Consider the following 27,324-nt stretch of genomic DNA (forward strand, 5'->3'; position numbering starts at 1 on the left):
TCAAAACAGTCCGACACTATTGTCTAAAACAGTACAATACGTAAAATAGCCTAAGCATTTGATTGGTTTCACCACAAGCATACCGTCGTCTGAATGGATTTGATTGGTTCACCACAAGCATACCGTCGTCTGAATGGTCAACTGAGACACCGATCACATTGATCCCGCCTTTTCATTGGTGGGAGTTACGTTGCGTTTTACATCGATGGCTCCTCGCATTGGCATTTGATCGGCTGTGGTGTTTCCCCGTTGTAGGATGAAGACAAATCAACGTCACCTGAATTAAATCATCGTTGAACATTTACTGTCGTGTTTTTTTTGTTTTGGTCGTTTTTTTTTCTTTCTCCAAAAACTTTTAGGGGATTTGTAGTTTTTTTTGTAATTGGCGTTGAATGAAATTGTGCTATGGAATGTCAACGAAAAAACTACAAGTCCCAAACTCCCTGGAACTAAACCTGTTACGTAACGCATTATTCCTCGCTAGCTACTTCCGAATGCCCCTTCTCGCTTAGTTAGCGTAGAGCTATTTTGTTAGCTATATCTTGGACATCTGTACAGGATAGTGGGCGGTAATGGATTAATATAACCAGCAAAAAACTATCTGGCAGTAGCATCAGAAGCGTTTTAAGTGCAACTATGTTCGGTCGGTCACGGAGTTGGGTGGGAGGTCAGGGGAAAACAAAAAATATTCATTCCCTGGACCATCTCAAGTAAGTAGCTAGCATGATTGATAACTCCCTAAGGTTACCTGGGCTGGGGTGTATTCATTACGCCGCTTCTGTTGAAAAACGTTACTTAAGCGGAAGCAAAATTAACGTAATGGGGAGGGACCTACCTGAATTTGTCCAATTAAAATTCTCGTTTCCGTTGCAAAACGCAACTGTTTGGACTAATGAGTACACTGGCTGTGTACAACCCGTAGCTAGTTAGCCAGCTAACGCCAGAAAGCCTACTCGCTAGCATACCTAGCTAGTTAACAAGATAGCCAGCTAGCTAATCCAGTTAGCTATGCCTGATCTGGCAACTACTAGCTAGCTAGTACTGTAAACCAAAGACGTTAGCTACCTACTGTAGTTGCCTTGTCAGAACTGTATGAACAATGTCAGTCATATATGACAGCTACTAGCTAGCTAGCTAACGTTAGCTAGCTACTTGATGGGTGTCATTTGTTGATAACAGCTAGATCTACTAACGTTAGCTAGCTACTTGATGAGTGTCATTTGTTGATAACGGCTAGATCTACTAACGTTAGTTTATGAGCGCATACCATCCTGTCTATGTGTTGGTAGGCTAGTCATATTCCGTTTTTCCAGAGGGGGTGCGCCAGTTGAAATTGACAGTGTAGTATAGCAACTACACGTTTTACTGAAAAGCAACCTGTTTTCTAACATTATCCATTACCTCTCTCCCTTCCTTTCCTCCCTCCTCTCCCTCCTCCCTCCTCCTCTCCCTCCCTCCCTCCCTCCTCCTCTCCCTCCCTCCCTCCCTCCTCCTCTCCCTCCCTCCCTCCCTCCTCCTCTCCCTCCCTCCCTCCCACCCTCCCTCCCTCCTCCTCTCCCTCCCTCCCTCCCTCCTCCTCTCCCTCCCTCCCTCCCTCCTCCTCTCCCTCCCTCCCTCCCTCCTCCTCTCCCTCCCTTCCTCCTCTCCCTCCCTTCTCCTCTCTCCTCCCTCCTCCTCTCTCCTCCCTCCTCCTCTCCCTCCCTCCTCTCCCTCCCTCCTCTCTCCTCCCTCCTCCTCTCCCTTCCTCCTCTCCCTCCCTCCTCTCCCTCCCTCCTCTCTCCTCCCTCCTCCTCTCCCTCCCTCCTCTCCCTCCTCTCTCCTCTCCTCCCTCCTCCTCCCTCCTCCTCTCCCTCCCTCCTCTCTCCTCCTCCTCTCCTCCCTCCTCTCCCTCCCTCCTCTCTCCTCTCTCCTCCTCCCTCCTCCTCTCCCTCCCTCCTCTCTCCTCTCTCCTCCTCTCCCTCCCTCCTCTCCTCCCTCCTCTCTCCTCCTCCCTCCTCCTCTCCCTCCCTCCTCTCTCCTCTCTCCTCCTCTCCCTCCCTCCTCTCCCTCCCTCCTCTCCTCCCTCCTCCCTCCCTCCTCTCCCTCCCTCCTCTCCCTCCCTCCTCTCTCCTCCCTCCTCCTCTCCCTCCCTCCTCTCTCCTCCTCTCTCCTCCCTCCTCCCTCCCTCCTCTCCCTCCCTCCTCTCTCCTCCCTCCTCCTCTCCCTCCCTCCTCTCCCTCCCTCCTCTCTCCTCCCTCCTCCTCCCTCCTCCTCTCTCCTCCCTCCTCCTCTCCCTCCCTCCTCTCCCTCCCTCCTCTCTCCTCCTCTCTCCTCCCTCCTCCCTCCCTCCTCTCCCTCCCTCCTCTCTCCTCCCTCCTCCTCTCCCTCCCTCCTCTCTCCTCCTCTCTCCTCCCTCCTCCCTCCCTCCTCTCTCCTCCCTCCTCCTCTCCCTCCCTCCTCTCCCTCCCTCCTCTCTCCTCCCCTCCTCCTCCCTCCTCCTCCCTCCTCCTCTCTCCTCTCTTCTCCCTCCTCCTCTCTCCTCCCTCCTCCTCTCTCCTCTCTCCTCCCTCCGCCTCTCCCTCCCTCCGCTCTCCCTCCCTCCGCCTCTCCCTCCCTCCCTCCTCTCTCCTCCTCCCTCCTCCTCTCCCTCCCTCCTCTCTCCTCCTCCTCTCCTCCCTCCCTCCTCCTCTCTCCTCCTCTCCCTCTCTCCTCCCTCCTCCCTCCTCTCTCCTCCTCTCCCTCCCTCCTCTCTCCTCCTCCTCTCCTCCCTCCCTCCTCCTCTCCCTCCCTCCTCTCTCCTCCCTCCTCCTCTCCCTCCCTCCTCTCTTCTCCCTCCTCCTCTCTCCTCCCTCCCTCCCTCCTCTCTCCTCCCTCCTCCCCTCCCTCCCTCCTCTCTCCTCCCTCCTCCTCTCCCTCCCTCCTCTTCTCCTCTCTCCTCCCTCCTCCTCCCTCCTCTCTTCTCCCTCCTCCTCTCTCCTCCCTCCTCCCTCCTCCTCTCTCCTCCCTCCTCCTCTCCCTCCCTCCGCCTCTCCCTCCCTCCGCCTCTCCCTCCCTCCCTCCTCTCTCCTCCTCCCTCCTCCTCTCCCTCCCTCCTCTCTCCTCCTCCTCTCCTCCCTCCCTCCTCCTCTCTCCTCCTCTCCCTCTCTCCTCCCTCCTCCCTCCTCTCTCCTCCTCTCCCTCCCTCCTCTCTCCTCCTCCTCTCCTCCCTCCCTCCTCCTCTCCCTCCCTCCTCTCTCCTCCCTCCTCCTCTCCCTCCCTCCTCTCTTCTCCCTCCTCCTCTCTCCTCCCTCCCTCCCTCCTCTCTCCTCCCTCCTCCCCTCCCTCCCTCCTCTCTCCTCCCTCCTCCTCTCCCTCCCTCCTCTCTCCTCCCTCCTCCCTCTCCCTCCCTCCTCCTCTCTCCTCCTCTCCCTCCTCCTCCCTCCTCCTCTCCCTCCCTCCTCTCTCCTCCCTCCTCTCCCTCCCTCCCTCCTCTCCCTCCCTCCTCTCTCCTCTCTCCTCCTCTCCCTCCCTCCTCTCTCCTCCCTCCTCCTCTCTCCTCCTCTCCCTCCCTCCTCTCTCCTCCCTCTAGGTATATGTACCATGTCCTTACTAAGAACACGACAGTAACAGACAGCAACAGGAACTTGCTGGTTGAGACCATCCGCTCCATCACTGAGATACTCATCTGGGGGGACCAGAACGACAGCTCTGTCTTCGAGTAAGACTTTAACCATGACCCCTAACCCCTGACCCGGTCTCTAACCCGTCACTGGGGAGAGCAGGGGGGCGTATGTGTCAAGCGTATCAGAGTAGGAGTGTTGATCTAGAATCAGGCCCCCCCCCGTCACTGTAATTGTATTCATGGTGATCTAAAAGGCTGATCCTAAATCCTACTCAGAGAAAGTCGATACATACGGCTCCAGATCCTACTCAGAGAAAGTCGATACATACGGCTCCAGATCCTACTCAGAGACACTCGATACATACGGCTCCAGATCCTACTCAGAGACACTCGATACATACGGCTCCAGATCCTACTCAGAGACACTCGATACATACGGCTCCAGATCCTACTCAGAGACACTCGATACATACGGCTCCAGATCCTACTCAGAGACACTCGATACATACGGCTCCAGATCCTACTCAGAGACACTCGATACATACGGCTCCAGATCCTACTCAGAGACACTTGATAGGGCTCCCGAGTGGCGCAGCGGTCTAAGGCACTGCATCTCAGTGCTTGAGGCGTCACTACAGACCCCCTGGTTCGATTCCAGGCTGTATCGCAACCGGCCGTGAGTCCCATAGGGCGGCGCGCAATTGGCCCAGCGTCGTCCGGGTTTGGCCGGTGTAGGCCGTCATTGTAAATAAGAATTAGTTCTTAACTGACTTGCCTGGTTAAATAAAGGTAAAATAAAAATAAAAATAAATAAACATACGGCTCCAGATCCTACTCAGAGAAACTCGATACATACGGCTCCTGAATGACAGCTGTGTGTTTGAGGAAGGTCTTTAAACACCGTCTCCATCAACCATAATAGCCCTAGTATAACATGAATAGACCTAACCCTGTCTACTCTACTCCTCTCTATTGTACTATACTCTATTTTATTATATTCTACTCTATTGTAATGTACTCTGCTTAATTCTACTATATTCTACTCTCTTCCTCTCTATTGTATTCTATTCTACTCTACTCTACTCTACTCTATTCTACTCTACTCTACTCTACTCTACTCTACTCTACTCTACTCTATTCTATTCTATTCTACTCTACTCTACTCTACTCTACTCTACTCTACTCTACTCTATTCTATTCTATTCTATTCTACCCTACTCTATTCTATTCTACTCTACTCTACTCTACTCTATTCTACTCTCTTCCTCTCTATTGTACTCTATTCTACTCTATTCTACTCTATTATATTCTACTCTACTATATTCTACTCTCTTCCTCTCTATTGTACTCTATTGTACTCTATTCTACTCTATTCTACTCAACTATATTCTACTCTACTATATTCTATTCTACTCTACTCTATTCTACTCTACTCTACTCTATTCTATTCTACTCTATTCTATTCTACTATATTCTACTCTATTCCTCTCTATTGTACTCTACTCTATTCTACTCTATTCTACTCTGTTCTACTCTGTTCTATTGTATTCTACTCTGTTCTATTGTACTGTATTGTACTCTCCTCTACTCTGTTCTCAGCTTCTTCCTGGAGAAGAATATGTTTGCGTTCTTCCTGAATATCCTTCGTCAGAAGTCAGGTCGTTACGTCTGTGTCCAGCTGCTCCAGACCCTCAACATCCTGTTTGAAAACATCAGCCACGAGACGTCGCTCTGTGGGTACACACACACCATGCACACACACACACCACACCACACCATGCACACACACACACACACACACACACACCACACCATGCACACACACACACACACACACCACACCATGCACACACACACACCACACCATGCACACACACACACACACACCACACCATGCACACACACACACACACACCACACCATGCACACACACACACACACACACCACACCATGCACACACACACACACACACACCACACCATGCACACACACACACACCACACACACACACACACACACACGGCACCACACCATACACACACACACACACGGCACCACACCATGCACACACACACACACACACACACACACACACACACGGCACCACACCATACACACACACACACACGGCACCACACCATGCACACACACACACACACACACACGGCACCACACCATACACACACACACACACGGCACCACACCATACACACACACACACACACCGCACCACACCATGCACACACACACACACACACACACGGCACCACACCATACACACACACACACACGGCACCACACCATACACACACACACACACCGCACCACACCATGCACACACACACACACACACGGCACCACACCATACACACACACACACACACGGCACCACACCATACACACACACACACACGGCACCACACCATACACACACACACACACCGCACCACACCATGCACACACACACACAAACACCACACCATGCACATACACACACACACACACACCGCACCACACCATGCACACACACACACCACACACACACCGCACCACACCATGCACACACACACACGGCACCACACCATGCACATACACACACACACACACACCGCACCACACCATGCACACACACACACACACCGCACCACACCATGCACACACACACACACACACCGCACCACACCATGCACACACACACACAAACACACACACACTGGCCACCTGTGGTTTAGATGCCCCAGAGTTTCAATCAGTCTGAATAAGATATTTCTGTGGTATAACTGTTTCCCCCCTCATATCTCCTCCTCTAGATTACCTGCTGTCCAACAACCACGTCAACTCCATCATATAACTGTTTTCCCCCTCATCTCCCCTCCTCTAGATTACCTGCTGTCCAATAACCACGTCAACTCCATCATATAACTGTTTTCCCCCCTCATCTCTCCTCCTCTAGATTACCTGCTGTCCAACTCCATCATATAACTGTTTTCCCCCTCATCTCTCCTCCTATAGATTACCTACTGTCCAACAACCACGTCAACTCCGTCATATAACTGTTTTCCCCCCTCATCTCCCCTCCTCTAGATTACCTACTGTCCAACAACCACGTCAACTCCGTCATATAACTGTTTTCCCCCCTCATCTCCCCTCCTATAGATTACCTGCTGTCCAACTCCATCATATAACTGTTTTCCCCCTCATCTCTCCTCCTATAGATTACCTACTGTCCAACAACCACGTCAACTCCGTCATATAACTGTTTCCCCCCTCATCTCCCCTCCTCTAGATTACCTGCTGTCCAACAACCACGTCAACTCCATCATATAACTGTTTTCCCCCCTCATCTCCCCTCCTCTAGATTACCTGCTGTCCAACAACCACGTCAACTCCATCATATAACTGTTTTCCCCCTCATCTCCCCTCCTCTAGATTACCTGCTGTCCAACTCCATCATATAACTGTTTCCCCCCATCTCTCCTATAGATTACCTGCTGTCCAACAACCACGTCAACTCCATCATATAACTGTTTCCCCCCTCATCTCCCCTCCTCTAGATTACCTGCTGTCCAATAACCACGTCAACTCCATCATATAACTGTTTCCCCCCTCATCTCCCCTCCTCTAGATTACCTGCTGTCCAACAACCACGTCAACTCCATCATATAACTGTTTTCCCCCTCATCTCTCCTCCTCTAGATTACCTGCTGTCCAATAACCACGTCAACTCCATCATATAACTGTTTCCCCCCTCATCTCCCTTCCTCTAGATTACCTGCTGTCCAATAACCACGTCAACTCCATCATATAACTGTTTTCCCCCTCATCTCCCCTCCTCTAGATTACCTACTGTCCAACTCCATCATATAACTGTTTTCCCCCCTCATCTCCCCTCCTCTAGATTACCTGCTGTCCAACAACCACGTCAACTCCATCATATAACTGTTTCCCCCCTCATCTCCCCTCCTCTAGATTACCTGCTGTCCAATAACCACGTCAACTCCATCATATAACTGTTTTCCCCCTCATCTCCCCTCCTCTAGATTACCTGCTGTCCAACTCCATCATATAACTGTTTTCCCCCTCATCTCTCCTCCTCTAGATTACCTGCTGTCCAACTCCATCATATAACTGTTTCCCCCCTCATCTCCCCTCCTCTAGATTACCTGCTGTCCAACAACCACGTCAACTCCATCATATAACTGTTTTCCCCCTCATCTCCCCTCCTATAGATTACCTGCTGTCCAACAACCACGTCAACTCCATCATATAACTGTTTTCCCCCTCATCTCCCCTCCTCTAGATTACCTACTGTCCAACAACCACGTCAACTCCATCATATAACTGTTTTCCCCCTCATCTCCCCTCCTCTAGAATACCTACTGTCCAACAACCACGTCAACTCCATCATATAACTGTTTTCCCCCCTCATCTCCCCACCTCTAGATTACCTGCTGTCCAACAACCACGTCAACTCCATCATATAACTGTTTTCCCCCTCATCTCCCCTCCTCTATATTACCTGCTGTCCAACAACCACGTCAACTCCATCATATAACTGTTTTCCCCCCTCATCTCTCCTCCTCTAGATTACCTGCTGTCCAATAACCACGTCAACTCCATCATATAACTGTTTCCCCCTCATCTCCCCTCCTCTAGATTACCTGCTGTCCAATAACCACGTCAACTCCATCATATAACTGTTTTCCCCCTCATCTCTCCTCCTCTAGATTACCTGCTGTCCAACTCCATCATATAACTGTTTCCCCCTCATCTCCCCTCCTCTAGATTACCTGCTGTCCAATAACCACGTCAACTCCATCATATAACTGTTTTCCCCCTCATCTCCCCTCCTCTAGATTACCTGCTGTCCAACAACCACGTCAACTCCATCATATAACTGTTTCCCCCCCTCATCTCCCCTCCTCTAGATTACCTGCTGTCCAATAACCACGTCAACTCCATCATATAACTGTTTTCCCCCCTCATCTCTCCTCCTATAGATTACCTGCTGTCCAACTCCATCATATAACTGTTTTCCCCCTCATCTCCCCTCCTATAGATTACCTGCTGTCCAACAACCACGTCAACTCCATCATATAACTGTTTCCCCCTCATCTCCCCTCCTCTAGATTACCTGCTGTCCAACAACCACGTCAACTCCATCATATAACTGTTTTCCCCCTCATCTCCCCTCCTCTAGATTACCTGCTGTCCAATAACCACGTCAACTCCATCATATAACTGTTTTCCCCCTCATCTCTCCTCCTCTAGATTACCTGCTGTCCAATAACCACGTCAACTCCATCATATAACTGTTTCCCCCCTCATCTCTCCTCCTCTAGATTACCTACTGTCCAACTCCATCATATAACTGTTTTCCCCCTCATCTCCCCTCCTCTAGATTACCTGCTGTCCAACAACCACGTCAACTCCATCATATAACTGTTTTCTCCCCTCATCTCTCCTCCTCTAGATTACCTGCTGTCCAACAACCACGTCAACTCCATCATATAACTGTTTTCCCCCTCATCTCTCCTCCTCTAGATTACCTGCTGTCCAACAACCACGTCAACTCCATCATATAACTGTTTTCCCCCTCATCTCCCCTCCTCTAGATTACCTACTGTCCAATAACCACGTCAACTCCATCATATAACTGTTTCCCCCCTCATCTCCCCTCCTCTAGATTACCTGCTGTCCAATAACCACGTCAACTCCATCATATAACTGTTTTCCCCCTCATCTCCCCTCCTCTAGATTACCTACTGTCCAATAACCACGTCAACTCCATCATATAACTGTTTCCCCCCTCATCTCCCCTCCTCTAGATTACCTGCTGTCCAATAACCACGTCAACTCCATCATATAACTGTTTTCCCCCTCATCTCCCCTCCTATAGATTACCTGCTGTCCAATAACCACGTCAACTCCATCATATAACTGTTTTCCCCCTCATCTCCCCTCCTATAGATTACCTGCTGTCCAACTCCATCATATAACTGTTTTCCCCCTCATCTCCCCTCCTATAGATTACCTGCTGTCCAACTCCATCATATAACTGTTTCCCCCCCTCATCTCCCCTCCTCTAGATTACCTGCTGTCCAACTCCATCATATAACTGTTTTCCCCCTCATCTCCCCTCCTCTAGATTACCTGCTGTCCAATAACCACGTCAACTCCATCATATAACTGTTTTCCCCCTCATCTCTCCTCCTCTAGATTACCTGCTGTCCAACTCCATCATATAACTGTTTTCCCCCTCATCTCCCCTCCTCTAGATTACCTGCTGTCCAATAACCACGTCAACTCCATCATATAACTGTTTTCCCCCTCATCTCTCCTCCTCTAGATTACCTGCTGTCCAATAACCACGTCAACTCCATCATATAACTGTTTCCCCCCTCATCTCTCCTCCTCTAGATTACCTACTGTCCAACTCCATCATATAACTGTTTTCCCCCTCATCTCCCCTCCTCTAGATTACCTGCTGTCCAACAACCACGTCAACTCCATCATATAACTGTTTTCTCCCCTCATCTCTCCTCCTCTAGATTACCTGCTGTCCAACAACCACGTCAACTCCATCATATAACTGTTTTCCCCCTCATCTCTCCTCCTCTAGATTACCTGCTGTCCAACAACCACGTCAACTCCATCATATAACTGTTTTCCCCCTCATCTCCCCTCCTCTAGATTACCTACTGTCCAACTCCATCATATAACTGTTTTCCCCCTCATCTCCCCTCCTCTAGATTACCTGCTGTCCAACAACCACGTCAACTCCATCATATAACTGTTTTCTCCCCTCATCTCTCCTCCTCTAGATTACCTGCTGTCCAACAACCACGTCAACTCCATCATATAACTGTTTTCCCCCTCATCTCTCCTCCTCTAGATTACCTGCTGTCCAACAACCACGTCAACTCCATCATATAACTGTTTTCCCCCTCATCTCCCCTCCTCTAGATTACCTACTGTCCAACAACCACGTCAACTCCATCATATAACTGTTTTCCCCCCTCATCTCCCCTCCTCTAGATTACCTGCTGTCCAACAACCACGTCAACTCCATCATATAACTGTTTCCCCCCTCATCTCCCCTCCTCTAGATTACCTGCTGTCCAATAACCACGTCAACTCCATCATATAACTGTTTCCCCCCTCATCTCTCCTCCTATAGATTACCTGCTGTCCAACAACCACGTCAACTCCATCATATAACTGTTTTCCCCCTCATCTCCCCTCCTCTAGATTACCTGCTGTCCAACTCCATCATATAACTGTTTTCCCCCTCATCTCTCCTCCTCTAGATTACTTGCTATCCAACAACCACGTCAACTCCATCATCGTTCACAAGTTTGACTTCTCAGACGAGGAGATCATGGCGTACTATATCTCCTTCCTCAAGACCCTGTCACTCAAACTGAACAACCACACCGTACACTTCTTCTACAACGAGGTGAGGGGGGGGGGGGCTGAACAACCACACCAGTAAGCTGTGGTAGGTCGTGAGTCAGTCAGCTGTGGTAGGTAGTTAGTGAGTCAGTCAGTCAGCTGCGGTAGGTAGGTAGTGAGTCAGTCAGCTGTGGTAGGTAGGTAGTGAGTCAGTCAGCTGCGGTAGGTAGGTAGTGAGTCAGTCAGCTGTGGTAGGTAGGTAGTGAGTCAGTCAGCTGTGGTAGGTAGGTAGTGAGTCAGTCAGCTGTGGTAGGTAGTTAGTGAGTCAGTCAGTCAGCTGCGGTAGGTAGGTAGTGAGTCAGTCAGCTGTGGTAGGTAGGTAGTGAGTCAGTCAGCTGTGGTAGGTAGTGAGTCAGTCAGCTGTGGTAGGTAGTTAGTGAGTCAGTCAGCTGCGGTAGGTAGGTAGGTAGTGAGTCAGTCAGCTGTGGTAGGTAGGTATTTAGTGAGTCAGTCAGCTGCGGTAGGTAGGTAGTGAGTCAGTCAGCTGCGGTAGGTATGTAGTGAGTCAGTCAGCTGCGGTAGGTAGTTAGTGAGTCAGTCAGTCAGCTGCGGTAGGTAGTTAGTGAGTCAGTCAGTCAGCTGTGGTAGGTAGGTAGTGAGTCAGTCAGTCAGCTGTGGTAGGTAGGTAGTGAGTCAGTCAGTCAGCTGCGGTAGGTAGGTGGTGAGTCAGTCAGCTGCGGTAGGTAGGTAGGTAGTGAGTCAGTCAGCTGCGGTAGGTAGGTGGTGAGTCAGTCAGCTGTGGTAGGTAGGTAGTGAGTCAGTCAGCTGTGGTAGGTAGGTGGTGAGTCAGTCAGCTGCGGTAGGTAGGTAGTGAGTCAGTCAGCTGCGGTAGGTAGGTAGTGAGTCAGTCAGCTGCGGTAGGTAGGTAGTGAGTCAGTCAGCTGCGGTAGGTAGGTAGTGAGTCAGTCAGCTGTGGTAGGTAGTTAGTGAGTCAGTCAGCTGTGGTAGGTAGTTAGTGAGTCAGTCAGCTGCGGTAGGTAGTTAGTGAGTCAGTCAGTCAGCTGTGGTAGGTAGGTAGTGAGTCAGTCAGCTGTGGTAGGTAGTTAGTGAGTCAGTCAGCTGTGGTAGGTAGTTAGTGAGTCAGTCAGCTGTGGTAGGTAGTTAGTGAGTCAGTCAGCTGCGGTAGGTAGTTAGTGAGTCAGTCAGTCAGCTGTGGTAGGTAGTGAGTCAGTCAGTCAGCTGTGGTAGGTAGGTAGTGAGTCAGCCAGTCAGCTGTGGTAGGTAGGTAGTGAGTCAGTCAGTCAGCTGTGGTAGGTAGGTAGTGAGTCAGTCAGTCAGCTTTGGTAGGTAGGTAGTGAGTCAGTCAGCTGCGGTAGGTAGGTAGGTAGTGAGTCAGTCAGCTGTGGTAGGTAGGTAGTGAGTCAGTCAGCTGCGGTAGGTAGGTAGTGAGTCAGTCAGCTGCGGTAGGTAGGTAGTGAGTCAGTCAGCTGTGGTAGGTAGGTAGTGAGTCAGTCAGTCAGCTGTGGTAGGTAGGTAGTGAGTCAGTCAGTCAGCTGTGGTAGGTAGGTAGTGAGTCAGTCAGTCAGCTGTGGTAGGTAGGTAGTGAGTCAGTCAGTCAGCTGTGGTAGGTAGGTAGTGAGTCAGTCAGTCAGCTGTGGTAGGTAGGTAGTGAGTCAGTCAGCTGTGGTAGGTAGGTGTTGAGTCAGTCAGCTGCGGTAGGTAGGTGGTGAGTCAGTCAGCTGCGGTAGGTAGGTAGTGAGTCAGTCAGCTGTTGTAGGTAGGTAGTGAGTCAGTCAGTCAGCTGTGGTAGGTAGGTAGTGAGTCAGTCAGTCAGCTGTGGTAGGTAGGTAGTGAGTCAGTCAGCTGTGGTAGGTAGGTAGGTAGTGAGTCAGTCAGTCAGCTGTGGTAGGTAGGTAGTGAGTCAGTCAGTCAGCTGCGGTAGGTAGGTAGTGAGTCAGTCAGCTGTGGTAGGTAGGTAGTGAGCCAGTCAGTCAGCTGTGGTAGGTAGTGAGTCAGTCAGCTGCAGTAGGTAGGTAGTGAGTCAGTCAGCTGTGGTAGGTAGGTAGTGAGTCAGTCAGTCAGCTGTGGTAGGTAGGTAGTGAGCCAGTCAGTCAGCTGTGGTAGGTAGGTAGTGAGCCAGTCAGTCAGCTGTGGTAGGTAGGTAGTGAGCCAGTCAGTCAGCTGTGGTAGGTAGGTAGTGAGTCAGTCAGCTGTGGTAGGTAGGTAGTGAGTCAGTCAGTCAGCTGTGGTAGGTAGGTAGTGAGTCAGCTGTGGTAGGTAGGTAGTGAGTCAGTCAGCTGTGGTAGGTAGGTAGTGAGTCAGTCAGCTGTGGTAGGTAGGTAGTGAGTCAGTCAGTCAGCTGTGGTGGGTAGGTAGTGAGTCAGTCAGCTGTGGTAGGTAGGTAGTGAGTCAGTCAGTCAGCTGCGGTAGGTAGGTAGTGAGTCAGTCAGCTGTGGTAGGTAGGTAGTGAGTCAGTCAGCTGTGGTAGGTAGGTAGTGAGTCAGTCAGTCAGCTGCGGTAGGTAGGTAGTGAGTCAGTCAGCTGTGGTAGGTAGGTAGTGAGTCAGTCAGCTGTGGTAGGTAGGTAGTGAGTCAGTCAGTCAGCTGCGGTAGGTAGGTAGTGAGTCAGTCAGCTGCGGTAGGTAGGTAGTGAGTCAGTCAGCTGTGGTAGGTAGGTAGTGAGTCAGTCAGCTGTGGTAGGTAGGTGGTGAGTCAGTCAGCTGTGGTAGGTAGGTAGTGAGTCAGTCAGCTGTGGTAGGTAGGTAGTGAGTCAGTCAGCTGTGGTAGGTAGGTAGTGAGTCAGTCAGCTGTGGTAGGTAGGTAGTGAGTCAGTCAGCTGTGGTAGGTAGGTAGTGAGTCAGTCAGTCAGCTGCGGTAGGTAGGTAGTGAGTCAGTCAGCTGTGGTAGGTAGGTAGTGAGCCAGTCAGTCAGCTGTGGTAGGTAGGTAGTGAGCCAGTCAGCTGCAGTAGGTAGGTAGTGAGTCAGTCAGCTGTGGTAGGTAGGTAGTGAGTCAGTCAGCTGTGGTAGGTAGGTAGTGAGCCAGTCAGTCAGCTGTGGTAGGTAGGTAGTGAGCCAGTCAGTCAGCTGTGGTAGGTAGGTAGTGAGCCAGTCAGTCAGCTGTGGTAGGTAGGTAGTGAGCCAGTCAGCTGTGGTAGGTAGGTAGTGAGTCAGTCAGCTGTGGTAGGTAGGTAGTGAGTCAGTCAGTCAGCTGTGGTAGGTAGGTAGTGAGTCAGCTGTGGTAGGTAGGTAGTGAGTCAGTCAGCTGTGGTAGGTAGGTAGTGAGTCAGTCAGCTGTGGTAGGTAGGTAGTGAGTCAGTCAGTCAGCTGTGGTAGGTAGGTAGTGAGTCAGTCAGCTGTGGTAGGTAGGTAGTGAGTCAGTCAGTCAGCTGCGGTAGGTAGGTAGTGAGTCAGTCAGCTGTGGTTGGTAGGTAGTGAGTCAGTCAGCTGTGGTAGGTAGGTAGTGAGTCAGTCAGCTGTGGTAGGTAGGTGGTGAGTCAGTCAGCTGTGGTAGGTAGGTGGTGAGTCAGTCAGCTGTGGTAGGTAGGTGGTGAGTCAGTCAGCTGCGGTAGGTAGGTAGTGAGTCAGTCAGCTGTGGTAGGTAGGTGGTGAGTCAGTCAGCTGTGGTAGGTAGTGAGTCAGTCAGCTGTGGTAGGTAGTGAGTCAGTCAGCTGCGGTAGGTAGGTGGTGAGTCAGTCAGCTGCGGTAGGTAGGTGGTGAGTCAGTCAGCTGTGGTAGGTAGGTAGTGAGTCAGTCAGTCAGCTGTGGTAGGTAGGTAGTGAGTCAGTCAGTCAGCTGCGGTAGGTAGGTAGTGAGTCAGTCAGCTGTGGTAGGTAGGTAGTGAGTCAGTCAGCTGTGGTAGGTAGGTAGTGAGTCAGTCAGTCAGCTGTGGTAGGTAGGTAGTGAGTCAGCTGTGGTAGGTAGGTAGTGAGTCAGTCAGCTGTGGTAGGTAGGTAGTGAGTCAGTCAGCTGTGGTAGGTAGGTAGTGAGTCAGTCAGTCAGCTGTGGTAGGTAGGTAGTGAGTCAGTCAGCTGTGGTAGGTAGGTAGTGAGTCAGTCAGTCAGCTGCGGTAGGTAGGTAGTGAGTCAGTCAGTCAGCTGTGGTAGGTAGGTAGTGAGTCAGTCAGTCAGCTGTGGTAGGTAGGTAGTGAGCCAGTCAGTCAGCTGTGGTAGGTAGTGAGTCAGTCAGCTGCAGTAGGTAGGTAGTGAGTCAGTCAGCTGTGGTAGGTAGGTAGTGAGTCAGTCAGCTGTGGTAGGTAGGTAGTGAGCCAGTCAGTCAGCTGTGGTAGGTAGGTAGTGAGTCAGTCAGCTGTGGTAGGTAGGTAGTGAGTCAGTCAGCTGTGGTAGGTAGGTAGTGAGTCAGTCAGCTGTGGTAGGTAGGTAGTGAGTCAGTCAGTCAGCTGTGGTAGGTAGGTAGTGAGTCAGTCAGCTGTGGTAGGTAGGTAGTGAGTCAGTCAGTCAGCTGTGGTAGGTAGGTAGTGAGTCAGTCAGCTGTGGTAGGTAGGTAGTGAGTCAGTCAGCTGTGGTAGGTAGGTAGTGAGTCAGTCAGTCAGCTGTGGTAGGTAGGTAGTGAGTCAGTCAGCTGTGGTAGGTAGGTAGTGAGTCAGTCAGTCAGCTGCGGTAGGTAGGTAGTGAGTCAGTCAGCTGTGGTAGGTAGGTAGTGAGTCAGTCAGCTGTGGTAGGTAGGTAGTGAGTCATTTAGCTGTGGTAGGTAGGTAGTGAGTCAGTCAGTCAGCTGTGGTAGGTAGGTAGTGAGTCAGTCAGTCAGCTGTGGTAGGTAGTGAGTCAGTCAGCTGTGGTAGGTAGGTAGTGAGTCAGTCAGCTGTGGTAGGTAGGTAGTGAGTCAGTCAGTCAGCTGCGGTAGGTAGGTAGTGAGTCAGTCAGCTGTGGTAGGTAGGTAGTGAGTCAGTCAGTCAGCTGTGGTAGGTAGGTAGTGAGTCAGTCAGTCAGCTGCGGTAGGTAGGTAGTGAGTCAGTCAGCTGTGGTAGGTAGGTAGTGAGTCAGTCAGTCAGCTGCGGTAGGTAGGTAGTGAGTCAGTCAGCTGTGGTAGGTAGGTAGTGAGTCAGTCAGCTGCGGTAGGTAGGTAGTGAGTCAGCTGTGGTAGGTAGTGAGTCAGTCAGCTGTGGTAGGTAGGTAGTGAGTCAGTCAGCTGTGGTAGGTAGGTAGTGAGTCAGTCAGCTGCGGTAGGTAGGTGGTGAGTCAGTCAGCTGCGGTAGGTAGGTAGTGAGTCAGTCAGCTGTGGTAGGTAGGTAGTGAGTCAGTCAGCTGCGGTAGGTAGGTGGTGAGTCAGTCAGCTGCGGTAGGTAGGTGGTGAGTCAGTCAGCTGTGGTAGGTAGTGAGTCAGTCAGCTGTGGTAGGTAGTTAGTGAGTCAGTCAGCTGTGGTAGGTAGGTAGTGAGTCAGTCAGCTGCGGTAGGTAGTGAGTCAGCTGTGGTAGGTAGTGAGTCAGTCAGCTGCGGTAGGTAGGTAGTGAGTCAGTCAGCTGCGGTAGGTAGGTAGTGAGTCAGTCAGCTGCGGTAGGTAGTGAGTCAGCTGTGGTAGGTAGTGAGTCAGTCAGCTGCGGTAGGTAGTGAGTCAGCTGTGGTAGGTAGTGAGTCAGTCAGCTACGGTAGGTAGGTAGTGAGTCAGTCAGCTGCGGTAGGTAGTGAGTCAGCTGTGGTAGGTAGTGAGTCAGTCAGCTGCGGTAGGTAGGTAGTGAGTCAGTCAGCTGTGGTAGGTAGGTAGTGAGTCAGTCAGTCAGCTGCGGTAGGTAGGTAGTGAGTCAGTCAGCTGCGGTAGGTAGTGAGTCAGTCAGTCAGCTGTGGTAGGTAGTGAGTCAGTCAGCTGTGGTAGGTAGTGAGTCAGTCAGCTGCGGTAGGTAGGTAGTGAGTCAGTCAGTCAGCTGTGGTAGGTAGGTAGTGAGTCAGTCAGTCAGCTGCGGTAGGTAGGTAGTGAGTCAGTCAGCTGTGGTAGGTAGGTAGTGAGCCAGTCAGTCAGCTGTGGTAGGTAGTGAGTCAGTCAGCTGCAGTAGGTAGGTAGTGAGTCAGTCAGCTGTGGTAGGTAGGTAGTGAGTCAGTCAGCTGTGGTAGGTAGGTAGTGAGCCAGTCAGTCAGCTGTGGTAGGTAGGTAGTGAGCCAGTCAGTCAGCTGTGGTAGGTAGGTAGTGAGCCAGTCAGTCAGCTGTGGTAGGTAGGTAGTGAGTCAGTCAGCTGTGGTAGGTAGGTAGTGAGTCAGTCAGTCAGCTGTGGTAGGTAGGTAGTGAGTCAGCTGTGGTAGGTAGGTAGTGAGTCAGTCAGCTGTGGTAGGTAGGTAGTGAGTCAGTCAGCTGTGGTAGGTAGGTAGTGAGTCAGTCAGTCAGCTGTGGTAGGTAGGTAGTGAGTCAGTCAGCTGTGGTAGGTAGGTAGTGAGTCAGTCAGTCAGCTGCGGTAGGTAGGTAGTGAGTCAGTCAGCTGTGGTAGGTAGGTAGTGAGTCAGTCAGCTGTGGTAGGTAGGTAGTGAGTCAGTCAGCTGTGGTAGGTAGGTAGTGAGCCAGTCAGTCAGCTGTGGTAGGTAGGTAGTGAGCCAGTCAGTCAGCTGTGGTAGGTAGGTAGTGAGTCAGTCAGTCAGCTGCGGTAGGTAGGTAGTGAGTCAGTCAGCTGTGGTAGGTAGGTAGTGAGTCAGTCAGCTGTGGTAGGTAGGTAGTGAGTCAGTCAGTCAGCTGTGGTAGGTAGGTAGTGAGTCAGCTGTGGTAGGTAGGTAGTGAGTCAGTCAGCTGTGGTAGGTAGGTAGTGAGTCAGTCAGCTGTGGTAGGTAGGTAGTGAGTCAGTCAGTCAGCTGTGGTAGGTAGGTAGTGAGTCAGTCAGCTGTGGTAGGTAGGTAGTGAGTCAGTCAGTCAGCTGCGGTAGGTAGGTAGTGAGTCAGTCAGCTGTGGTTGGTAGGTAGTGAGTCAGTCAGCTGCGGTAGGTAGGTAGTGAGTCAGTCAGCTGTGGTAGGTAGGTAGTGAGTCAGTCAGCTGTGGTAGGTAGGTGGTGAGTCAGTCAGCTGTGGTAGGTAGGTAGTGAGTCAGTCAGCTGTGGTAGGTAGGTAGTGAGTCAGTCAGCTGTGGTAGGTAGGTAGTGAGTCAGTCAGCTGTGGTAGGTAGGTAGTGAGTCAGTCAGCTGTGGTAGGTAGGTAGTGAGTCAGTCAGTCAGCTGCGGTAGGTAGGTAGTGAGTCAGTCAGCTGTGGTAGGTAGGTAGTGAGCCAGTCAGTCAGCTGTGGTAGGTAGGTAGTGAGCCAGTCAGCTGCAGTAGGTAGGTAGTGAGTCAGTCAGCTGTGGTAGGTAGGTAGTGAGTCAGTCAGCTGTGGTAGGTAGGTAGTGAGCCAGTCAGTCAGCTGTGGTAGGTAGGTAGTGAGCCAGTCAGTCAGCTGTGGTAGGTAGGTAGTGAGCCAGTCAGTCAGCTGTGGTAGGTAGGTAGTGAGCCAGTCAGCTGTGGTAGGTAGGTAGTGAGTCAGTCAGCTGTGGTAGGTAGGTAGTGAGTCAGTCAGTCAGCTGTGGTAGGTAGGTAGTGAGTCAGCTGTGGTAGGTAGGTAGTGAGTCAGTCAGCTGTGGTAGGTAGGTAGTGAGTCAGTCAGCTGTGGTAGGTAGGTAGTGAGTCAGTCAGTCAGCTGTGGTAGGTAGGTAGTGAGTCAGTCAGCTGTGGTAGGTAGGTAGTGAGTCAGTCAGTCAGCTGCGGTAGGTAGGTAGTGAGTCAGTCAGCTGTGGTTGGTAGGTAGTGAGTCAGTCAGCTGTGGTAGGTAGGTAGTGAGTCAGTCAGCTGTGGTAGGTAGGTGGTGAGTCAGTCAGCTGTGGTAGGTAGGTGGTGAGTCAGTCAGCTGTGGTAGGTAGGTGGTGAGTCAGTCAGCTGCGGTAGGTAGGTAGTGAGTCAGTCAGCTGTGGTAGGTAGGTGGTGAGTCAGTCAGCTGTGGTAGGTAGTGAGTCAGTCAGCTGTGGTAGGTAGTGAGTCAGTCAGCTGCGGTAGGTAGGTGGTGAGTCAGTCAGCTGCGGTAGGTAGGTAGTGAGTCAGTCAGCTGTGGTAGGTAGGTAGTGAGTCAGTCAGTCAGCTGTGGTAGGTAGGTAGTGAGTCAGTCAGTCAGCTGCGGTAGGTAGGTAGTGAGTCAGTCAGCTGTGGTAGGTAGGTAGTGAGTCAGTCAGCTGTGGTAGGTAGGTAGTGAGTCAGTCAGTCAGCTGTGGTAGGTAGGTAGTGAGTCAGCTGTGGTAGGTAGGTAGTGAGTCAGTCAGCTGTGGTAGGTAGGTAGTGAGTCAGTCAGCTGTGGTAGGTAGGTAGTGAGTCAGTCAGTCAGCTGTGGTAGGTAGGTAGTGAGTCAGTCAGCTGTGGTAGGTAGGTAGTGAGTCAGTCAGTCAGCTGCGGTAGGTAGTGAGTCAGTCAGTCAGCTGTGGTAGGTAGGTAGTGAGTCAGTCAGTCAGCTGTGGTAGGTAGGTAGTGAGTCAGTCAGTCAGCTGTGGTAGGTAGGTAGGTAGTGAGTCAGTCAGCTGTGGTAGGTAGGTAGTGAGTCAGTCAGCTGTGGTAGGTAGGTGTTGAGTCAGTCAGCTGCGGTAGGTAGGTGGTGAGTCAGTCAGCTGCGGTAGGTAGGTAGTGAGTCAGTCAGCTGTGGTAGGTAGGTAGTGAGTCAGTCAGTCAGCTGTGGTAGGTAGGTAGTGAGTCAGTCAGTCAGCTGTGGTAGGTAGGTAGTGAGTCAGTCAGCTGTGGTAGGTAGGTAGGTAGTGAGTCAGTCAGTCAGCTGTGGTAGGTAGGTAGTGAGTCAGTCAGTCAGCTGCGGTAGGTAGGTAGTGAGTCAGTCAGCTGTGGTAGGTAGGTAGTGAGCCAGTCAGTCAGCTGTGGTAGGTAGTGAGTCAGTCAGCTGCAGTAGGTAGGTAGTGAGTCAGTCAGCTGTGGTAGGTAGGTAGTGAGTCAGTCAGCTGTGGTAGGTAGGTAGTGAGCCAGTCAGTCAGCTGTGGTAGGTAGGTAGTGAGTCAGTCAGCTGTGGTAGGTAGGTAGTGAGTCAGTCAGCTGTGGTAGGTAGGTAGTGAGTCAGTCAGCTGTGGTAGGTAGGTAGTGAGTCAGTCAGTCAGCTGTGGTAGGTAGGTAGTGAGTCAGTCAGCTGTGGTAGGTAGGTAGTGAGTCAGTCAGTCAGCTGTGGTAGGTAGGTAGTGAGTCAGTCAGCTGTGGTAGGTAGGTAGTGAGTCAGTCAGCTGTGGTAGGTAGGTAGTGAGTCAGTCAGTCAGCTGTGGTAGGTAGGTAGTGAGTCAGTCAGCTGTGGTAGGTAGGTAGTGAGTCAGTCAGTCAGCTGCGGTAGGTAGGTAGTGAGTCAGTCAGCTGTGGTAGGTAGGTAGTGAGTCAGTCAGCTGTGGTAGGTAGGTAGTGAGTCATTTAGCTGTGGTAGGTAGGTAGTGAGTCAGTCAGTCAGCTGTGGTAGGTAGGTAGTGAGTCAGTCAGTCAGCTGTGGTAGGTAGGTAGTGAGTCAGTCAGCTGTGGTAGGTAGGTAGTGAGTCAGTCAGTCAGCTGTGGTAGGTAGGTAGTGAGTCAGTCAGCTGTGGTAGGTAGGTAGTGAGTCAGTCAGCTGTGGTAGGTAGGTAGTGAGTCAGTCAGTCAGCTGCGGTAGGTAGGTAGTGAGTCAGTCAGCTGTGGTAGGTAGGTAGTGAGTCAGTCAGCTGTGGTAGGTAGGTAGTGAGTCATTTAGCTGTGGTAGGTAGGTAGTGAGTCAGTCAGTCAGCTGTGGTAGGTAGGTAGTGAGTCAGTCAGTCAGCTGTGGTAGGTAGTGAGTCAGTCAGCTGTGGTAGGTAGGTAGTGAGTCAGTCAGCTGTGGTAGGTAGGTAGTGAGTCAGTCAGTCAGCTGCGGTAGGTAGGTAGTGAGTCAGTCAGCTGTGGTAGGTAGGTAGTGAGTCAGTCAGCTGTGGTAGGTAGTGAGTCAGTCAGTCAGCTGTGGTAGGTAGGTAGTGAGTCAGTCAGTCAGCTGCGGTAGGTAGGTAGTGAGTCAGTCAGCTGTGGTAGGTAGGTAGTGAGTCAGTCAGTCAGCTGCGGTAGGTAGGTAGTGAGTCAGTCAGCTGTGGTAGGTAGGTAGTGAGTCAGTCAGCTGCGGTAGGTAGGTAGTGAGTCAGCTGTGGTAGGTAGTGAGTCAGTCAGCTGTGGTAGGTAGGTAGTGAGTCAGTCAGCTGTGGTAGGTAGGTAGTGAGTCAGTCAGCTGCGGTAGGTAGGTGGTGAGTCAGTCAGCTGCGGTAGGTAGGTAGTGAGTCAGTCAGCTGTGGTAGGTAGGTAGTGAGTCAGTCAGCTGCGGTAGGTAGGTGGTGAGTCAGTCAGCTGCGGTAGGTAGGTGGTGAGTCAGTCAGCTGTGGTAGGTAGTGAGTCAGTCAGCTGTGGTAGGTAGTTAGTGAGTCAGTCAGCTGTGGTAGGTAGGTAGTGAGTCAGTCAGCTGCGGTAGGTAGTGAGTCAGCTGTGGTAGGTAGTGAGTCAGTCAGCTGCGGTAGGTAGGTAGTGAGTCAGTCAGCTGCGGTAGGTAGGTAGTGAGTCAGTCAGCTGCGGTAGGTAGTGAGTCAGCTGTGGTAGGTAGTGAGTCAGTCAGCTGCGGTAGGTAGTGAGTCAGCTGTGGTAGGTAGTGAGTCAGTCAGCTACGGTAGGTAGGTAGTGAGTCAGTCAGCTGCGGTAGGTAGTGAGTCAGCTGTGGTAGGTAGTGAGTCAGTCAGCTGCGGTAGGTAGGTAGTGAGTCAGTCAGCTGTGGTAGGTAGGTAGTGAGTCAGTCAGTCAGCTGCGGTAGGTAGGTAGTGAGTCAGTCAGCTGCGGTAGGTAGTGAGTCAGTCAGTCAGCTGTGGTAGGTAGTGAGTCAGTCAGCTGTGGTAGGTAGTGAGTCAGTCAGCTGCGGTAGGTAGGTAGTGAGTCAGTCAGTCAGCTGTGGTAGGTAGTGAGTCAGTCAGCTGCGGTAGGTAGGTAGTGAGTCAGTCAGCTGCGGTAGGTAGGTAGTGAGTCAGTCAGCTGTGGTAGGTAGGTAGTGAGTCAGTCGGCTGTGGTAGGTAGGTAGTGAGTCAGTCAGCTGCGGTAGGTAGGTAGGTAGTGAGTCAGTCAGCTGCGGTAGGTAGGTGGTGAGTCAGTCAGCTGTGGTAGGTAGGTAGGTAGTGAGTCAGTCAGCTGTGGTAGGTAGTGAGTCAGTCAGCTGTGGTAGGTAGGTAGTGAGTCAGTCAGCTGTGGTAGGTAGTGAGTCAGTCAGTCAGCTGTGGTAGGTAGGTAGTGAGTCAGTCAGCTGTGGTAGGTAGGTGGTGAGTCAGTCAGCTGCGGTAGGTAGGTAGGTAGTGAGCCAGTCAGCTGTGGTAGGTGGGTAGTGAGTCAGTCAGTCATCTGCGGTAGGTAGGTAGTGAGTCAGTCAGCTGTGGTAGGTAGGTAGGTAGTGAGTCAGTCAGCTGTGGTAGGTAGTGAGTCAGTCAGCTGCGGTAGGTAGGTAGTGAGTCAGTCAGCTGCGGTAGGTAGTGAGTCAGTCAGTCAGCTGTGGTAGGTAGGTAGTGAGTCAGTCAGCTGTGGTAGGTAGGTGGTGAGTCAGTCAGCTGTGGTAGGTAGGTAGTGAGTCAGTCAGCTGTGGTAGGTAGGTAGTGAGTCAGTCAGCTGTGGTAGGTAGGTAGTGAGTCAGTCAGCTGTGGTAGGTAGGTAGTGAGTCAGTCAGCTGTGGTAGGTAGGTAGTGAGTCAGTCAGCTGTGGTAGGTAGGTAGTGAGTCAGTCAGCTGTGGTAGGTAGGTAGTGAGTCAGTCAGCTGTGGTAGGTAGGTAGTGAGTCAGTCAGCTGTGGTAGGTAGGTAGTGAGTCAGTCAGCTGTGGTAGGTAGTTAGTGAGTCAGTCAGCTGTGGTAGGTAGTGAGTCAGTCAGCTGTGGTAGGTAGTGAGTCAGTCAGCTGTGGTAGGTAGTGAGTCAGTCAGCTGCGGTAGGTAGGTAGTGAGCCAGTCAGCTGTGGTAGGTAGGTGGTGAGCCAGTCAGCTGTGGTAGGTAGGTAGTGAGTCAGTCAGCTGCGGTAGGTAGGTAGGTAGTGAGTCAGTCAGCTGTGGTAGGTAGGTAGGTAGTGAGTCAGTCAGCTGTGGTAGGTAGGTAGTGAGTCAGTCAGCTGCGGTAGGTAGGTAGTGAGTCAGTCAGCTGCGGTAGGTAGGTAGTGAGTCAGTCAGCTGTGGTAGGTAGGTAGTGAGTCAGTCAGCTGTGGTAGGTAGGTAGTGAGTCAGTCAGCTGTGGTAGGTAGTTAGTGAGTCAGTCAGCTGTGGTAGGTAGTGAGTCAGTCAGCTGTGGTAGGTAGTGAGTCAGTCAGCTGTGGTAGGTAGTGAGTCAGTCAGCTGCGGTAGGTAGGTAGTGAGCCAGTCAGCTGTGGTAGGTAGGTGGTGAGCCAGTCAGCTGTGGTAGGTAGGTAGTGAGTCAGTCAGCTGCGGTAGGTAGGTAGGTAGTGAGTCAATCAGCTGTGGTAGGTAGGTAGGTAGTGAGTCAGTCAGCTGTGGTAGGTAGGTAGTGAGTCAGTCAGCTGCGGTAGGTAGGTAGTGAGTCAGTCAGCTGCGGTAGGTAGGTAGTGAGTCAGTCAGCTGTGGTAGGTAGTTAGTGAGTCAGTCAGTCAGCTGTGGTAGGTAGTTAGTGAGTCAGTCAGTCAGCTGTGGTAGGTAGGTGGTGAGTCAGTCAGCTGTGTACTGCACTGTGAGTTGCTGAGCTGTTAGGTTGTTATTACTCTGAGAGTGCGTCTGAGTTGGCCCCCTGTTCCCTACACGGTGCCCTGCTTTCCACCAGAGCCCTGTGGCCCAGATGCACTATATAGGGAATGGGGTGCCGTTCTGGACACACCAAGCAACAGTAGCCTGTCTGTTCTTTACTGTGAGGTTGAAGAGGTAGTTAGTGAGAAGGCACTGCATCGCAGTCTCTAGCTGTGCCACTAGAGATCCTGGTTCGAATCCAGGCTCTGTCGTAGCCGGCCGCGACCGGGAGACCCATGGGGCGGCGCACAATTGGCCCAGCGTCGTCCAGGGTATGGGAGGGAATGGCCGGCAGGGATGTAGCTCAGTTGGTAGAGCATGGTGTTTGCAACGCCAGGGTTGTCGGTTCGATTCCCACGGGGGTCCAGTATGAAAAAAAAAATAATAATAATAATGACGTATGCATTCACTAACTGTAAGTCACTCTGGATAAGAGCGTCTGCTAAATGACTAAAATGTAAATATAAATGTAAATGTAAATGTAATCCCTCCAAACCTTCATCTTTTAACTCTTTTAACATTTCAAAGTTTTAACCTTTTTACAGCTTGGAATTTTTTTATGAAGTTACACGTGTCTCTATAAGCATTCCGACCGGCTGGTTAGTTCTCCGGACTCAACTCTTTACAGCGCTCTTCTCGTCTCTATGGCAACCTAACCTATTGCCTCAGTGACGCTAACTTCCTGTGTACCCAACAGTGGTTTCCTGTGTCAGAACCAGGGTGTATTCACTCAGTGGTGTGAAACATTCCAAACGGTACAGATAGAAATAAAATGAATAGAACTGACGTGATTTACTACATTACCTCAGTCTGTATGCATCCCCCCAAACCTGACTCAGTTGGTAGACCAGTGTTTAACTACATTACCTCAGTCTGTATGCATCCCCCCCAAACCTGACTCAGTTGGTAGACCAGTGTTTAACTACATTACCTCAGTCTGTATGCATCCCCCCCAAACCTGACTCAGTTGGTAGACCAGTGTTTAACTACATTACCTCAGTGTATGCATCCCCCCAAACCTGACTCAGTTGGTAGACCAGTGTTTAACTACATTACCTCAGTCTGTATGCATCCCCCCCAAACCTGACTCACTTGGTAGACCAGTGTTTAACTACATTACCTCAGTCTGTATGCAACCCCCTCAAACCTGACTCAGTTGGTAGACCAGTGTTTAACTACATTACCTCAGTCTGTATGCAACCCCCTCAAACCTGACTCAGTTGGTAGACCAGTGTTTAACTACATTACCTCAGTCTGTATGCATCCCCCCCAAACCTGACTCAGTTGGTAGACCAGTGTTTAACTACATTACCTCAGTCTGTATGCATCCCCCCCAAACCTGACTCAGTTGGTAGACCAGTGTTTAACTACATTACCTCAGTCTGTATGCATCCCCCTCAAACCTGACTCAGTTGGTAGACCAGTGTTTAACTACATTACCTCAGTCTGTATGCATCCCCCCCAAACCTGACTCAGTTGGTAGACCAGTGTTTAACTACATTACCTCAGTCTGTATGCATCCCCCCCAAACCTGACTCAGTTGGTAGACCAGTGTTTAACTACATTACCTCAGTCTGTATGCATCCCCCCCAAACCTGACTCAGTTGGTAGACCAGTGTTTAACTACATTACCTCAGTCTGTATGCATCCCCCCCAAACCTGACTCAGTTGGTAGACCAGTGTTTAACTACATTACCTCAGTCTGTATGCATCCCCCCCAAACCTGACTCAGTTGGTAGACCAGTGTTTAACTACATTACCTCAGTCTGTATGCATCCCCCCAAACCTGACTCAGTTGGTAGACCAGTGTTTAACTACATTACCTCAGTCTGTATGCATCCCCCCAAACCTGACTCAGTTGGTAGACCAGTGTTTAACTACATTACCTCAGTCTGTATGCATCCCCCCCCAAACCTGACTCAGTTGGTAGACCAGTGTTTAACTACATTACCTCAGTCTGTATGCATCCCCCCAAACCTGACTCAGTTGGTAGACCAGTGTTTAACTACATTACCTCAGTCTGTATGCATCCCCCCCCAAACCTGACTCAGTTGGTAGACCAGTGTTTAACTACATTACCTCAGTCTGTATGCATCCCCCCCAAACCTGACTCAGTTGGTAGAGCGTGTCGCTTGCAACGCCAGGGTTGTGGGTTCGATACCCACGGGGGAACAGTACGAAAAAGTATGGAAATGTATGCACTCACTACTGTAAGTGGCTGTGGATAAGAGCGTCTGCTAAATTACAGAAATGTAAAATGTACTGCCCTATATACATTTAAAAAAAAATTTTTTTAGTCATTTAGCAGATGCTCTTATCCAGAGCGACTTACAGGAGCAATTAGGGTTAGGTGCCTTGCTCAAGGGCACATCGACAGATTTTTCAACCTAGTCGGCTCGGGGGATTAGAACCAGCGACCTTTCGTTTACTGGGCACAACGCTCTTAACCACTAAGCTACCTGCCGCCCCATACAGGGAGCAAGGGGACCTTTGGGACACGACCCTTGACCTTTTGACCTTTGTTTCAGCACTAGACCTCGTCTTTGGCTTCTGTGTATGGGGAAAAGTTATCGGTGTACTGTCAATGGTAGCCCCTCTTAGCCTGATTTCCCCTTTTCTTCCTGTAGCGTGCACTTGAACATTCGCCCGTCATGGATTTAAATGCATCGGATTGGTGGAAGCATTGGCTGGAGTTTCCACCGTTGTTAAATCCATGATGGGAAGTGGGCAAGTGTAAACTTTTGGGAGAAAGTGTATAATTGGGCTGATACTCCTCTGTTCCCTGTGACCTCTCTAGCTGACCCCTGACATTTGACCTATGACCCTGGCTGTGATTGGCTTGAGGTCTCAGGGAATGAGGGAGAGCTGGGTCGAGGGACACCACCCCCAGAGAGACAGAGATCAGCTGCCTGTAGACCTGCTATAACAACCTGCCACCTAAGGCCTGCGAAACTTAACACTTTCAATCCACCCTTATTAAGTCACTACAGTACGTTGAAGTAGATTCCAGATTTCCTGCTTATTCCATCATGATTCCAGGAATCTGGAATCTAAAGTGCTACTAGAATTAGAAAGGGTTGCCCTATTAATAACTACAAAATGTTGCCCTGTAGCTAACTACAGCACGTTGCCCTATAACTAACTACAGCACGTTGCCCTGTAGCTAACTACAGCACGTTGCCCTGTAACTAACTACAGCACGTTGCCCTGTAGCTAACTACAGCACGTTGCCCTGTAACTAACTACAGCACGTTGCCCTGTAACTAACTACAGCACGTTGCCCTGTAGCTAACTACAGCACGTTGCCCTGTAGCTAACTACAGCATGTTGCCCTGTAACTAACTACAGCACGTTGCCCTGTAACTAACTACAGCACGTTGCCCTGTAACTAACTACAGCACGTTGCCCTGTAACTAACTACAGCACGTTGCCCTGTAACTAACTACAGCACGTTGCCCTGTAACTAACTACAGCACGTTGCCCTGTAGCTAACTACAGCACGTTGCCCTGTAACTAACTACAGCACGTTGCCCTGTAACTAACTACATCACGTTGCCCTGTAACTAACTACAGCACGTTGCCCTGTAACTAACTACAGCACGTTGCCCTGTAACTAACTACAGCACGTTGCCCTGTAGCTAACTACAGCACGTTGCCCTGTAACTAACTACAGCACGTTGCC

General features: G+C 50.9%; 1 protein-coding gene across 1 annotated transcript in view; it reads left to right on the top strand.

The window, feature by feature from the left end:
- Positions 1-522: 522 nt before the first annotated feature.
- LOC311116282 (protein CLEC16A-like) overlaps positions 523-27,324 on the top strand; it is a 137,035-nt gene continuing 110,233 nt past the window's right edge. The window contains 4 exon segments of the mRNA XM_084191385.1: positions 523-710; positions 3,548-3,676; positions 5,180-5,313; positions 10,892-11,040. Of these exon segments, the coding sequence (XP_084047511.1) occupies positions 637-710; positions 3,548-3,676; positions 5,180-5,313; positions 10,892-11,040 (486 nt within the window). The 5' untranslated portion in view covers positions 523-636.

The sequence above is a fragment of the Coregonus lavaretus genome, assembly GCF_964263955.1.
Source record: "Coregonus lavaretus genome assembly, contig: HAP1_SCAFFOLD_439, whole genome shotgun sequence".
Taxonomy (NCBI): domain Eukaryota; kingdom Metazoa; phylum Chordata; class Actinopteri; order Salmoniformes; family Salmonidae; genus Coregonus; species Coregonus lavaretus.